Raw genomic sequence first — 16,870 nt, 5'->3', positions numbered from 1 at the left:
TTACTCTGATAAGAAATGCCAGAGTTTTCCAGAGTGATTATATGATTTTACACATTCCCACCAGCAACGTACGAAGGATTTAGTTTCTCGACATCCTCACTAGCACATGATAAGAATTTTTATTTTTGCTATTCTAATAGGTGTGTGGTAATATCTTATTGTGGTTCTATATTTATTTTTATTCTCAAAATAGAAAATAAGCTTTAAAATACAGAATGACAATCATATTGTACATTTATATAACTCGAAAATAAAGAAGACTACAGAGCACTTCACCACACAACGCAGTATTATTCACAGTTTTCAAAGTCAGACAAGGATGAGGAATCCACCACCTTATTAAGGAATTCACTTCAGCAGTTAATTAAGCTGACAGGTTACAAAATGAAACATTCTGTCAACAATACATGAACTTATTTTTTTTTAAAAAAAAAAAAACCTCTAATCCACTGTGTCCACATATATTAATTCTATCTCTGTAGTTTCTAAATAAGTTACCCAAAACATATCGGTGACATAGCACTGTGGCAACCATGGAAGGAACCCCCAGGATCAAGGCTCAGCTTTACCACTTTCTATTCTGTAACACTGAACAAGCCACCTGACCTCATTCAACAGCTCTGACTTGATATTCACAGCATCCCAAGGGCAAGGGCCCTATGCCACCTAGAAATGTACTAGTGAATTAACTATCCTCATCTAAGAAATGAGGGGGTTGCACTAGATAATTTTTAAGACTCGATCTGGTTCTAGAATTTTATAGTTTGCCCGATACTATAGAATTTTAGAATTTTAGAATTTTAGAACTATAGAATTTTATAGTTTGCCTGAGGCACTGTAATTCCTATCATTGTTACTAGTTTTTATCAGCATTTATCAGTGCTATACTAATATCATTGTTTATCAGTATTAATGAATACCTTCATTTGTAATAATTATATTACAATACATTTGTTAGTCTTATAGTACTAGTATTATAATGTAGAATAATTATTAATAGTTATTATTATAGCAAGAAGTACATTCCATGAGGGCATGGGTTAATATCTGTTTTGCTCCTTATCTTTGCTTCAGCCCCTAGAAAAATGCCTGGCATAAAATCTTTTGTAAGTAAATGATTGTTAAATAACTACACAAGAGTAATTCCTTAGAGTTGCATTTTATGGTTTACAAAACATTTTTCACACTCGTTGTTATAGCTGACCCTTAAATTGCCAGCTAATTGCATAAATGAAGGCTATGTGGAGTAGAAAAGTGTCACGCTCCAGGTAGAGAGGTGAAACAGGCTTCAATGTGAATGCCCTGACCACCAAGTCAGTGCTGAACCTTGGCTTTTCTGAGGATCAAGAAAGCCTATGAATATTTGGTAAGTTCTGGTATCACTCAAAGAATTTTTTTCTTCCAGAAGATTCAAGGTAAATATCAGATTAATACGATTAATATCTGACCCTTCAGTGAATGAACAGCTTGTCCTTTTCCCCACCTTGAGGCTCTGAAAATTAAAACTCACATATTGTACAGTACAGTGATAGATGAGGCTCAAGATGCTTATCCCGAACCAGAAAAGGGGCATGATGGCCAAGCCTCAGTCTCATTAGAGTTCCTGATGTTTTAGTGACTTTGCGACTGTGCTCCTCACAGACCATGCATAATTAAAACAAACATCTCAGAAGGTGCAATTGCTCTTCTGTGATGGCTGGCAACTTAACAGAACTGTCAAGACTCCATAAAGATGTGTCTTTCCCATATGTACCTCAAAAGTCACAGTCCAGATTCACCTTTCATTGAATGGAATAGAGACCATAGGACACTAGAGACAGGAGAGTACACTGCAAGTCTAAATATCTAGATATAAAGTTCAGGGTTCACAATCAGTCCTCATACATTTTCTACCAGTTTTAAAAAAGAAAAAGGTTTTGCTAACTTTAAGAGAAGCAGCACTAAATTGGCCTGGATGCTCAACATAAAAATAGTAAGAAAAAATCTATTCTAAATTACTTTCTGTAAACATATTGCCATAGGTGGCTTTCCATTTCTCTCACATCTTAGCTATCAATTTTGAGAAAACAAATATGTCCCGCCTAACCAGATTTCATGACCTCACATCGCTAATGCCTAGCTCTCTAAGTATCAATAATCCAGGATTCATTCATTCCTAGGAGCCAAGCCCCAATCTTGCCTCTTCCAACGTGAGACAATGGAGATGCAGTAAAATGAGCACACTTAGGAAAGCCAAGTTCTGGTCTCAGCTCAGCCTAAACTCCTTGGGTAACTTTGGGAAGTCATTCCTTTTAAGTGTGCCAAAGATCTTTACAAAAAAAATTATTAGCAGAACACTTTATAAAAGAAAATTATAGTGTATGGTACGACATAAATATAAGTTGATGTAGAAAACATGTGGGTACTTTTTGACGTTCACAGTCAGAATTAAAAAATGAGAGAGCAAACTCCAGAGATGACAGACATGATATACCAAGGTGAGAAATGTAATCGGTAACTTCAAGGTAAGTGGTGTAAGAAACTAAAAAGCTTAGGGAATGGCTATAGGAGGGTAAAAGTAACTCAAACACATAGGGTGAGCTGCAGAACCATGAGGCTTAGTAAATAGCAGAGAAGCTAGAAATTGTGCCTGGATAAACAGGTTTATATTGCTACTGCTATGTTTAACTATTATTTCAAACATTATTGAGTACCTGCTAACCGTCAGGTACCCTGCTGGGAGCCGTTGGGAGTAAAGGCATGAGTCAGGCAGCTCCTACTTCTGAAAGTCCCGAGATTGCTGAAGGAAATAGGCTCATAAGTAAGTAAATCTATTAGAAGACACATTGTGGTAATGGTAGGAGATACTAAAGAGGTATGGTGAGATGGAAAAGAGTCCTCGTTAGAAAATCACACAAGGTCCTGGATAAATCTAGACTCAGAGGGAACCTGAGGTCTAGTACCAGCTCGGCCCTGAGCAGGCTGCGCAAATATCTGAAAGTGTAAAAAAAAAATTTACACTTTCTGCCTTGCAGCTTTCACATTTTACACAAGAAAAAGGTGGACTGTGTGACTTCTATTAGCTCTAACTTTCTATCTTTTTGGTTGAGGTTCTTGGAGGCCAGGCTCTGAATTAAGCTACAAATGAAAAGATTTTATGGGATAGAAATTCAGGAGGGTGTATACTAAAGGCAAAGAATAGCGTGAGCTGAGACACAAGACCCTGGCATCATCAATTCACCCTGTAAATAAAAACTGCGTTACCTACTATCTGGGGATTTCACTAATGGCATAGAACATTCTAAATGGACAAAAAAGAAAAAAAAGATGGATATAAACTTTAAAAATGTATAAAAATTTAAACAAAAATAACATGAATTATAAAAATGTTTAGAGTAACAGAGAATGCACTAACATTTAAATTAAATATAAAGTAAAGGAAACCTTATACTTCTAACAAATATCTCGTTATACCATATAGCAGATGAAGCCATGTAGCTCCACATAAAAAAGTCTGAATATCCATAAACCTTTCCTCATATTTGTCTTTAAAATGTATATATGCAAAGGAAATTTCTTTTCCTTCGTGTATTCAAAAAAGGTTATATTAAAAAAAAGAGAGAGATTGGCAGAATTGCAAGAAAGAATCTAGACTTCAGAAATTAAATGAGACTGAGTTGCTTCAAATAAGGATGCCATATTTCAAACTGTTTATTGTAAGAAAAAAATTACTAAGTGCTGCATTCACCCATCCAGCCATCCGCCACCCATCCAAATATATATATACAGAAGAACATACAGACATACATTTGACCATACACAATCATTCCTACTAAAAACACAGTAGCATAATAAGAGCCAAGAGGAACATAAGGACGAGTGAGAAACCATGTCTTGTTGCTTAAATGGGGAAACAAAGCTTACATTCTTATAAGGAAGTAGGAAGTATCTCCATCATATGGGACTTGAGTGCCACATATGCCATGAATAGGACAAGCAGTATAGCACACTGGGTAAAGACAACAGCCTCATTTCAGAAATTCAGTAGCCACGAAACCATAGAGAATGTCACTTCTCTTCTCTAAGCTTACGTTTCTTTATGTGGAAAGACGCTTCATAGGGTTGTATAAGAAGGCAATAAAATGATAATGAAAAAGCACAGTGCCTCATACAGACTACATGTTCACTGCATGACAAAGTAAGAGCAGGAGAAATAACAAAAGTAGAAATCTGACAGAATATGATGTATGTGGAAACCCAGGGAAAGGAATGATTACTTCTAATCTAGGCCATACCTAGATATTTTGAAGAAGTTGATGTAAGTAAGTTTTTGAATACGGAACAAAAGCATGTACGATGGCATGTAAGAAACAGCAAGGAGTTGAGCAAAAGCTGAAGGGTATCAGAGATTACACCAGTGTCCCTAGAGAACAAGATAGACAGTGAATAAACTTTACATGATAAGTACAGTGAAGCAGGCAGGGCATCTCAAGGCAAGGAGAGTCAGCCAAGGGGCCAAGCCACTGTAATTCATAGACATCAAAGTGAAGGAGCCTGCTTCTCTCCTCCCTCTCCTACATGCAATTTATTAGTCAACTTAATAAAAGACCTGGCCCTACCCTGACCCTTGAGCATACACCCATTGTCATACCTACTTAGACTTCCTCACACATTTGCCTCCTACTCCATAAGGGACAATGTTTTTGTTCCCTCCATATTAGAAGGAAGTCCATTTTAGCTCTCTCCAAAAGTTAGGAGACAGAATAACAACCAACCTAGTAAGCAGACCACGGAAAACACTGAGAAAACAAATGAGGGAGCCAACACATGACTCCTCTTGTCCTTGTGAAGAGGGATTTTCTTCCAGATCCCATTCCTAAGTCCTGCAATGACTAAAGAATGGTGAGCCAAAGAACACCAGTTCCACAAAGTCCTGATTAACTGCAAAGGTACAGTCTCTTTCAAGGCCAACATAACTTCAGGCACTGCCACGGAGATCAGTAAAGCACCAAGGGCGTCATTTATTGTTTTTCCACAGCAGCTCTCTGATGGTCTTGCTGTGGCCCTTTTCCGGAGAAAGGATGCTGAAAGATCCACAGCCACAACTCAGGTGTGCATGCTGGTGCCTGACCTCCCTACCACCTACCTAAGCATCCAGCCATCTTATGTAGCTAAACATTGGGGCTAGGTTTCTGACTTCAGTCTTAAAATATTAATAGACTAGTAGAGTATTTACTGGGGGCAGAGAGAGGATTAGAAGGAAAAGAGAAAGGATGAACTATATCACAGAGTATGAAACAGTCTCGTGGAAAATTGCTGAAACAAAAGCACTAATGTCATCAAAGAAGGAATTAGAAACATCCTGGATAGAATAAAGTCATTTAAAAAAAAAAAAAAGGTGTGTGCATGCATGTTGGGAGTGGGATGGGGGTTGGGGGGGATAAGAAAGGGAGGCTGCCTCTTCTCTCTCAGCTCCCAGAAGTCTAATGTTCTTCTGATTGTTAGTTATGTTATTGTTTCATGGGCTTGGATGAACTGCTGACATTCATTGGTAAAAATATAGAACCACTTCAACCTGAGTATGGCACTCTTTATACTGCCTGTGGTGTTTAGTGTGTGAATGTACACATACATATGTACCTGAGAGGCTGAGCTGATGTAGATCTTCAAACTCCACTTGAAATAAACTGAATGTACTGCTATTAAAACCGCTAAAACTAGGCTTCACTCAAATTTGTCTGTGAGCATCAACAAATGCAGATCTCACAAAGTTCTCCAGATAACCTTATCCTATAGCAACTTAGGGGAGGAAAAATATCCAGAGAAAGCAAAACAATTCCAGGTGCCTTATTAGGTTCACTTAGTATGGATTTCCCATCAGACTACTGCTTGGCAGCATTTTGGGACACTTGTCCAATGACAAGAGGCAGAGTCCACTGAGTGGTAGACATATAGCTCTACAAGACAGTAGGCTAGGGGTGCAAGATAATGCAGAAGAAGGACAGTGAGCTATAAATAGAGGCCAGGGTTGTAGTTGTGGCTCTAGCTCTAATTCACTGTGTAATCATAGCCATATAACCCTTAAGAGGTCTCAATCTCTTTGCCCTAAAGAAAGGGTTAGCTTAGATGGTTTCTGGGTATTCTGTATCCTTTCATAGTTTATGAAATATGATAACCACACTACAAATTCTTGAGCTACCTTTTTCTGACACAACACCATGCCTTAAATCACTTTTATTATATTGAACTCTCCAACTTTGGGCACCCAGCTCTGAAATCCCCACACATACCTTCACTTCCAGGTTGCTTGTATGGATTGTATTTGGGCTTTGGAGCAACAACTGGTGCAAACTTCTTGGGTGGCTGCTGTGTGGACACTGAAATGCTGGGTGTCCCAAAGGAATGGGTGGTCTCCATCCGTGCAGGCACATGGCCAAGGGGTTCACCAGTGCTTTTGGGTGGTAGCCAAGATGGATGAGACATTGTTGGAATCTGGAATTAAAAAGAAAGACAGGAAGCATGAAAGTGGAGGCAACATAGCTCACTTCATTATTATTCCATCTTAAGCCACACTTAATGAAATCTTGAAAAAGCCCTCTGAGAAGAGAGATGAACGAATGATGAAGGATGAAGGAAAAAGGAAAAAGGAAAAAGGAAGAAAAAAGAAGGGAGGAGGAGGAAGAGGAGGAGAAAAATTGAACACTCCCCCAACCAAACTTAAACACCTTTCTCCTGCAAGTTACCTATGTTATTGCCTATCATTCCTCAGGAAATTGATATAAATAAGAAATAATCTCTAACCTGAAGGAGTGTCTGTGGTAGGAGAATACCATTAAGGTTGGAAAAAGCTTCAGTTGTATTAATAATCTATTAAAGTAATTATCACACCAATGAAATGATGATACATTACCTAAATGTTGTGCTAAGTTACCTAATTGAAGTGATACGTTACCTAAGGGAGGTATAAAAAAGTGTTTCTGGTATGCAGAAAAAGATAAGATCACTCCTTGCTAGCAGAACTAAGAAGGCATCATTGATGAGGTGACCTTCACATGGGACTTTGAGTGCTGAGTAGAGTTTGGGCCTGAACAATGTTAGCAAAGTTATTTCGACAGAAAAGCATGGCACTTCCAACTAGTGTGGCCAGAGTGGGGAATAAAGAAAAGTAGCTAGCAAAAGAACTAAAATGTAGGATGGAACCAGAGCACCAGACAGCTTTGCATGCAAGCTTGAAGAGTTCAAATTTATTTAAGCATTAAGGAATCACCCAGTTTTTTCTTCAAACAGGAGCATAACAAGTGTAAGGCAAGATACTTTAAAATGGTCCCTCTGGCAGAAATAGTTCTGCTCCTCACCAAGGAGCACTTGGAAATTGCAGGGAGGGGAACACTGTTTGTCACTATGCCTGGGACGGTTATTGGTACTTAGTGGCCAGGGGCTATAACGCTCTGGTGAGCTGATATGACAAAGAAATGACCCATCAGCAGCTATGCTGGACCTTTATGAAAAACCTGACTAGCAGGGGGACATACCAACCCAGCCCAGGTGCTGTTCTAACCAGATTAACACACACTATGTGAATAGAGAAAAATGATGTCTTGCGCGTCAGGGTGAGCCAATCATTCCTGCAGGCAGCATTCAGGCCAGGGCTGAGCCTCAGCGACTGCTGCTCAGGAGAGCTCTCCAAGCCTGATTGCAAGAGCTCTCCAGCACAGGGAGGCCCGGAAGGCACCCGGCACCCACTCCAGCCCCAAATCCACCCAGTAATTTATTAATCGAACTGAATTAATTGAGAGGGCTACATGATTACTTCCAGATGTCTGTAAAGACAAAGAGCACTAGAAATGCAGGAAAAAATAAAGGCCTCAGCACGTGGCATGGCAAAGGAGAGATGGGTGAAGAGAAGAAGGGGGGCACAGTGTTGCCTGGGTGTTACTGTCAGGTCACACAGCATGAGTGGCATGACCTTGGGTGCCCCGCCCCCAAGTCTCCATCAGATGCCTCAGGCGCCTCCACTCTCTCAAAATTAAGATAAAAGCCCTGTCCTACTCAACTCCTCAGAATTTTTATGGCAACATTGAGATAACAATATTAAAATGTTTTACGTTCTGTAAAGGGCTATTCAAAGTGAGGAGAGGAAAACTGTTGAAGGTATAGTTTTCTTAACAAAAGAGAATAACATGATTAATAAGAGAACTCTAAATAGGGAATCAGAAGACTTTTTTACTAAAGCAAATGATGACACTGGCTTCCCAGTCTAACAAGGCCTCTCTTTTCCTCTTCTTCCTTTGTACCCTGTACATATGCTGTGTACATTTACATTTACTATTTGTGAGTTCCCTGAAAGGGCACGGAGTATATTTTACACATCCCTAAACAACCATTACAAAGCCTAATACAAAACCAATACAGAAAAACAGCCACGAATGTCTGGCTTATTCATGGCTCTTAAGCCTACCTGCACATTTAGAATCACCTAAGATTTTTTGAAATGAGTTAATACCAAAACCAAGTCCATATCTCAAAGTTTAGAAATATTAATTTTGGTTTTGTTTATATTTTTGATGTTTTAAATTGATTCTCAGTCTTCTACTAAAAGGGGATAAAAGTGCTTATTCTGCTTTCAACATGACTAACATGAGTATAAGTGGGGAACAAGTAAGATAAAATAAATTTTGAACATTTTAATGTACTATGCACGTTTATAGTATAAATTTTATTTGTACATTATTTAAAATGGGTTAATATTATCTTCACAACTTCTCTGTAAATCTAAAGTTATTTCAAAATAGAAACTCTAAAAAATGAGTTAATAAAGGATGCAGTGATTTCTACAGCAAAGAGGCACTTTTCTAGAGAAATCTCACATTGCCAATTGACTGTGGAATTCTTCTGAGAAAGTATGAAAAATGAAAGCTTAAGCATCTATCTGCAAATCATTGACTCCATCGTCCTCTCTGTTCCGCCAGCATCATCCATCACCCCGACATTGCCCTCCCCATGGAGGTGCCTCCAGTTCCACCCCCTCAGCATGCTCGGGTCTGGCCAAGTATCTGTTTGCAGATGATCTTCACAGGATCTTCTTGTATCATTTTTCTGTGTGTCAACAGTGGTCCAGTGACACCATTCTCAGGATTCATAATGAATTTTCATGACCCTGAACCCTTGTTCACGCTGTGCCCACCATCTACGATGTCATTTCTTCCATTCACTTTCTACTGGGCATTTTTTTTTTTTTAATCTCGACCAGCTCAATTATCTCTGATGCTATAAACATTTCCCTAACTAAACGTCCGCCCCGAAATGAATAGCTTAATTCCAGGCTCTTCCAGTACTAGTTTCCTCATTATAACAGTCCACACAAAAGCTATATATTCACTTGCTTCTCTGCTTCAATCAGCTGGAAGATCCTGAGTGGTCCCACTGTACCAGCACAGTATCTGGCTAGGAAGCCTTAGAAAAATAATACGTTATGCATTATGAATGGATGAGTGATGAGTACTTATCGCCTTGGTTACTCATCCCTTTCTAGAATCTCTTTCTCTCCCTCTTAAACATCCACTAATACAATTATCTATTTTTCCCTCACTTAATTTAGTGATGTAATGAATCATGTTGTTAGATTTCCAGATATTGAACCAGCTTTGTACTTCTGGAAAAAAATGCTACTCAGTCACAGTTGTAGTGTTTTGATATACTAATGAATACGCTATTTTATATAGAATTTTTGTGCATGTAATCATAAGTAAGATCACCTCACAGTATTTTTTTCTCTGCTGTTTTACTTATCATTATTAGGTTTTGATATGGGGCTTCTGCATCCTTTTCTACTCTTTGTACTAGTTTAATGATGAAATTTGGAATTATGTGATCTTCAAAGGTTTATCAGAATTCAATGTAACATCATCTAGATATAATACTTTCTTCAATAATAGATCTTAATCATATTTCCAACAATTCTGTTAGAATTGTAGCAGTTTTATGCTTATTTTTGGGTCATTTGTCAGCATTTACATTCTGCCAGTAATTCTGCTGGATCCTTGGGTTTTATCTCTGTTCCTTTTCAACCAAGCTAATTCTCAGTTGAAAATGATGTCTCATCTATGGTGTATCATTTAGACCCTGAGCATCTCTTCCTGCTAGTCCTTAAAGACACACAGTTCATGTTCTCTATCCTCCAGTTCAAGTTATATATCCTTTTCCTACACCTCCACAGCACCTGGAATACTGCCGTCAGCACACTCATCACACACCACTCTGCTTCTCCGCCTGCCTGCTTCTCAAACTAAACTCTTGAATCCTTGAGAGGATAAGTAATTATTATTCTCCAAGCCCAGGACCTAATATATGATAGGTACTCAATAAAATGTCTGTTGACTTAATGAATGAATACATTTATTTGTCTGGCACTGGAGCTCCAGATGAATCAGATTCTCATCCTGTGTTCAGATGAATCAGATTCTCATCCTGTACTCAAGAAGCTTAAAGCTTACCTGAGTGAGATATATTTATATATGTGAAAAGAGAAATAGAAACCACGAAGCATACCGAAAAATAAATAAATAAATAAAATAAAAACCTGGGACACATCACAGGAGCTAGCACAGGCTTGGCAGGAATCGTCCTGAACAAGAACTTTGAAAGCTGAGTGGCTCTAAAAGATAAATGGAGCTACAAGGATAACGCCTGGAAATGTTGTGTTGTGAGCTCGGGAAGAAACAAGGTATTCGTGAGGGACAGGCAGCAGACTTCTTGTACTAAAATGAGGGATTCAGGGAGAATACTGGAGGAAAAAAAAGTTCGGAAGATAAAATGAGCTTCCGTATTAAAGGTCTTATGTAGGAAAATAAGAAGCTAGAACTTATATCATTGAACAGGAATCTAATAAGGGTGCAAAGCCCATGTAAGAAAAATTAATCCATGAAAGACGGAACCAAGGAAGGCAATACATAGTACAGACAAGGAAGGCAATGATAGTACAGACATAGAGTCCCTATGGCCCCAGTTCTAGTCTCGGGTTTGCCATTGTGACCTTTAACAAGAGAGGACTCTCATTTGCAAAATGAATATCTGTAAAGTTCCAATCAGCTCTAATAGTCTATCATGTTTTTCTTCTCTGAAATCTTAATTACACCCCTTCATTTTGATAAATAGGTTTGAGGAAACCTCATAAGTTGAGTGAACAAATGAACTAGAACATGTCAGTTGGGGTTTCTCAACTTCTCAGAGAGACACTCAATGTAAACAAAAAGCAGCAGTGGTGAGAGCTGGTTTTGCTGGACCAAAACTTACCCTGTTCTTACTTCCTCTGGTTCTAGATCAGTTTCACTGTAAGCTTATAATCATCATGAAAGCAAGAAGTGAAAGGCAAGAGCTCCACAAAGGCTCTGAAAATACACAAACACTATGAGAAGAGAGGAAAACAAGAGAAATGGCCTTCCTGTAAGCAAGATGCCTACTGCTGAAGGGAGTCTGAGAGCTGGGGTGACTTAAGCATTGGACTTTCAGGAATTGTAGTCAAATGCAAAGCAATTAAGAAGAACCTGAGAAGTTTCAGTTATTACCACCTCTGCTGCTCTTCTGTCTTCTCCTCTTAGCTTTTCAGCAGGTATAAGAGAGCCACAGACTAACAATAAACAGCAAGTGTTTATTGAGGACTTACTATATCCTAGCAATTCTCTAATGGCCACATAATCATCTTAGCTATTATATGAGGTAGGGTTGGTTATTATTAATCCACATTTATCAGATCTGGAAAGTAAGGCTTTAAGAATTAAATAATGTGCTCAAATGCCAAAGATGAAATTTAGGCATAGGTCTTCAACCTCAAATCCATGGCCTTCATCATGGCACACCTTTCTATTTGAAGGAAAAAAGAAAACAACACGATCCAAAGGTAGCCATTACTTAGAGACAGGAGATTTTGCTCTTATCTCCATTCCTTGCTTCCAGATCCTACTTGCCATAAAATCGAACAATCATGAGCCACAGGATCACAAACCAATGAAGCCATTAGTCTGACCACACAAATCAAGGCACACAGAATGCAAAAGACTACAAAAGGCCACATGGCAACCAAGGCCCTTCCTCTACAAACAAGAAAACTTAGGGCCACAGGTAAAGTGACATTACATACTAACAAAGCTTCTAAGCCTCTTTAAAGATGCCATGTGAATGTCACCACTATCATCCATATAAATAGAACTAAGTAATGTTTGTTCAACTTTGTCTTCTTTCCTAAAATCAATATTGTACTCTTCTTTAAATATTTACATATATCATCAAAATTTTAAAACCAACCGTTACATGGTATCATCTAACACCCAATGCTATTAGCTTGAAGTAGTGGTTTTCAAAACTGTATACTGATTTCATCTGGGGATCTTTATGCACACATTCTGATTCAAGGGTTAAGAATAGTTGACTTTGAGCATTTATAGTAATCTTTAAATCATGTTGTATTAGTCTCTAAATCTCTCTTGGCAATTAACCCAAGGCCTGACTCTTGGTCAATGTTTGCCAAATAAATGAATGATACTAAAGGAAAAGACAGGTATTAATACCACGATTTTAGTGGTAGCGAGAGACTGAGGTGCTACATGGCTTAAACCTCAGAAGTAGTTGATGGCAGATTAAAATTTAGGATTCACATCCCATAGCAACAGTTTCATCATTTAAACAAGGAATTAAGATTTAAATAACACTTTCCTGTCATTTTGAAGGTTTTTCACTAACTTTCCTCTTTATATCAAAGTCATTACCTTCCTAGAATTTCAAACCTGACCCCTTAAACCATCTATTAAAAAGTCATAATGTGCTTGCTCACGTAGGCCACAGCTATCCATCCTTTGCTACATCTTTGTATTCAGCTGAAGGATATCCGATCTTCTGAATTCAGACTCAGCTTCCAGTCTTAAACATACTGTGAGCTCAGAGTACAATGTTTGCTCTCTCTGGGAATAGCATTTTCCTCTGAAAATGAGGTGATGGGATTAGATGAGAACTAATGACATCTCTACTCACAAACACTTACGATTCTATGGAAGATCTGTAAAGCCAGCCAAAAACTAACAAAAGTCATCCATGGAGATTCCAAGTCATCTATAATTCTCCTAGCTCATCAGTGAGAAAACCTTCTCTATTGGTGGGGAAAAGGGGAGGGTCACCTGTTTCCCTAACTCTTCAATCCCCCGCCCCCATTGTGGGAGGGAGTTTTAGATTGATCTCAGAGATTACCAAGGTATCAATCAAGATTTATTATGCACAAGTAAATAAGTACTTTAGGCATACCATTTCCAAATGATGTAGGGAAGTCCCTACCAGCGTAATTACAAAGTGAATATGCTGTGGCATGTGATGGAAGCGTGGGAAGATAACGTTAAAGAATAAGGCAGGCTGAAAATTGCACACAATTGTTAGCTGAACAACAAATGTAATCACTCTTCCACTGAAGCATGGGATCAGATGAGAGCCCGAAGGGCAAAGTATTATCTGCCATGGGCTGAAAATGTCAATGTATTCACTCAACTTCTCTTTATATGCAGCTTTGGCCCAGCACTGGCTAAGTGCCCCACTCTCTGCATGGACAGCTGGCATTACTCAGAAGGGGTGACTAGAGAACAACTCTACAGAAATGCCAAACCTTTATATAGACTATCTGAGAGACAGTTGGAAATACTGGAAAAAGCCTTGGACTTAGATGCAGAGGACTTGGGTGCAATTTCTAGCTCAGCCACTAATTGGCTCTATGATTTTAGTCACTATATCTCCTTGAACCTCAGTATCTCTCCTGATCCATAAACTAAAGATTAGATGTCCTCTACCTTTCCTTCCAACTGGCATGCTCCATGATTCCTCCTACGAGTCTGCAAGTTGAGTGAGCTGCAGTTTCTTACAAAACTGTCTTAACTCCTAGGAGTCCTGCTGACCAGGGAGTGTAGAGTGAAGGGAGGTAGAGTAAGAATCAACACATTAAATGCCAACCTGCCTTGCACAAATTTAATATGAATACAAGTTAACATTAAAGGAATGATCTTTAACGCTGGCAATACTGTTGGTTGCTAATTGCATCTGAAGATCCCGAGTAAACTAAGAAACAGCAAGGGTGAGAAGCATCAGTCCAGACAATTAAATATTAGTCTCCGATAAAGAAGTGAAGCAGAATATAGACTTATCTCTACAACATACTTTCACTCAGATTCAGAATGTCACTTGAAAAGGCAGCAATCAGCCCTGGCAGGGAAACAACATCACTGGAAGATCAAGATTCTCAGGAGCATGTAAAAGACAGAATGGAACCAAACCAATTACTAACTAACTGCTCTTTGTGCTCACAACTCCCATCAATCATGAAAAAAAAAACAGACATGAATGCCAACAGCCAGAACAGGCTATTTAATGGTCGAGTGTTCTTTGAGAACCCCAACTGGGAGAAATCCTAAAAACTAATTTGTTCCTTCCAATTTGAATGGTCAAATACCAAGATTTAGAGAAGATAAAGTGGCTTATCCAAGTTAACACAGCAGCTAGTACATATCAGAGGCTGGATTCAAACTTAGTTGTTCTTCCAAAAAGTGTTTGCAGTTGTAAAGCTTCACTAAACAAGCTAGTAATTCTACTGATTGTTGGATGACAACTAAAAAGAGTGGGTAAGAGTCACTGAAATGGACAAGAAATAAATTTCTCTTCCAAAAGACTCGGCACCCATGTCAATGAAAATTAGCAGACCCCAACCTTGCACTCTAGATCACATTTAATAGTAATGCTTCCCCCTTGACTAAGTAAGCAAGAAAATGTTTACCCTCTCTGGACCTCAATTTCTCTAGCTCTAAAATAATAGCATTTAAGAAGATTATCTCCAAAATCCCCTCATGCAGCAAAGTTTTATGCTCTGCAATGGTACGGGTAATCTGTGGAGTGTGCTGTGCTTTCAAAAAATGTGCTCTGAAGAAGTTTCTTCAAGTTTCTGATTCTAGCAACAGACTTTTCCTATACAAGACTGAGAGAAGGGGTCAAACAATACCTGGAGCCTTTGAGCTCAGTGCACCTACTTCTAAAAAAAAAAAAAAAAAAATCTGGATTTATAAAGATTCTGAGTACTTGATTCATAAGGGTTTTAAACTCCTGGTTTGTATCTTGCCCTTCCACTAGGATGAAAAAGTTACAGTGGGAAAAATCACCAATATAATTTCTAATGAGGCCTGGCAATCTCTTTGGTGATATCTGGAATCTTCTCGTTCCAAACTCACCAGTAAGTGGGTAGGTCCGCAAGTTAATTACTGCTCACTTGTCTGCATTCCCCTGACAACTTGTTCAAACTTGTATTTAAACACACAAACATTGTGTTTTAGTTATATATTTGCGAGTCTGTTGTGCTCATTAGACGGCGATAGAATTTTACTGGCACTTGAGAGGAGTTTAATTAATTTTAATTTTTAATAATTTTGTTTGTATTTTCCTTTATTACAAATTCACCTGGGTACCCCAATAAAAGTAAGTAGAATAATAGAAAAATAATTTTATTTTAAATATAACTTGCAAAAGTTGAAATATTTAATTTTGTCTTCAATGAATATGAGTCCACTGTTGACAAATCTTGAGTCAAATTTACATCTGACAATACTACATGAAACTCTGTGAAGCAATGTTTATTCGGGCCACATAATCTGCTAAGAGTAATCATAGCAACAAGACAGAGCATTACATTGTTCGCAAAACTGTCACCTGTCAACTGTGTTGTTTATATCCTATTGTCACAAAAACTAGTTGCAAAAATAGCTTAAAGCCTTTGCATATAGTTTGGACACTATAATTTGAACTAATGTTATTGACTTCATGTAATAATATTATAAACATTCCAATTTAATCTTTGTTCTTCTAGTACTTAATTCCCATATTAAATTTCTGATAAACCCAAAATCTACTTTATCCTAAGGTTAAAGTGCAATGATATTGCTAAATCAAAAAAGTATACATTTTTCCAGATATTAGAAAAATAAAAAAGGAAGAAGGAGAGATACAAATTTTCAACCTTCAAGGACCATGAGATACAGTTCTATAAAACAAAGAAATTCAACTTCATGCATTACATGCTCTGAAATAAAACTTCTTCTTTTTTTTTTAACACCAATTCGAGAGCCTGAAGAAATTTCTCAGTATTTAAAATGGTATGAAAAACAGATAGGCTTCTCATTAGAATGTGTTATAAATTTAAATTATGTAAGAGAAGCTAGTTTTGCAATTTCGCATTGAATAGCAAAACAATTGAAACCATTTTCAACTGGTGACCTTTTTCTTAAATCATGTTGGAAGTTGTTCCACTTTTATTTCAAGATTTTGAAACAGAGACAAAAACCGTAGATGCATTGACCAATAGCATCTGAGTGAAAACAAGCCAGGCTGTTTCGGATCAGTTTCAGAATGACATAAGTGAATGTTATTCCCTTTTAAATTTCTCTCGATAAGAGTATGGGTGTTACGCCTTCTGCATTTTTATCAATTATTGACCACCGTGCAGAAAAAGACAATGCAAATGTGTAAAAAATGTACTGAATCGGTTAATATTCTTGGGAAAACACACACTAACACACACACACACACCCCTTACTGTAGACATTTTTAAGGTAGTACCCAAAAACACAACATTCACCAATAGAGAAGTTTAATACCCAAGAAGCATGAAATTGTTAATGAGATACTTCTTTTAATGTGAACCTTAAGTTGAAACTTAACCACCCACCATCTGTAAGGTTGCTTGTACATACCCAATGAGCAGGAGGAGCTCATTACCTCACAAGGCAGCCCCTTCCGTGGCAGTTATAACTGTTAGAAAGTTATGTGTAGCTGAAACCCATATTCCCATAAGAACCACTATCTGTCTTACTTTGGCCCT

The 16,870-nt window shown here is 38.0% G+C and overlaps 1 protein-coding gene across 26 annotated transcripts in view; it reads right to left on the bottom strand.

The window, feature by feature from the left end:
• The window catches only part of LPP (LIM domain containing preferred translocation partner in lipoma), a 605,586-nt gene that overhangs the window by 391,039 nt on the left and 197,677 nt on the right, over positions 1 to 16,870 (bottom strand). For all 26 annotated transcript variants that reach the window (XM_039850683.1, XM_039850695.1, XM_039850680.1 and 23 more), the window contains one exon: positions 6,270 to 6,471. In XM_039850683.1, coding sequence (XP_039706617.1) covers positions 6,270 to 6,462 — 193 coding nt within the window. In that variant the 5' untranslated portion in view covers positions 6,463 to 6,471. The remainder of the gene's footprint in view (positions 1 to 6,269; positions 6,472 to 16,870) is intronic.

This window comes from Pteropus medius, unplaced genomic scaffold (genome assembly GCF_902729225.1).
Source record: "Pteropus medius unplaced genomic scaffold, Ma_sr-lr_union100, whole genome shotgun sequence".
NCBI lineage: Eukaryota > Metazoa > Chordata > Mammalia > Chiroptera > Pteropodidae > Pteropus > Pteropus medius.
Note: the sequence above shows the minus strand (reverse complement) of the source record. Positions and strands in the feature narration are given on the sequence as shown.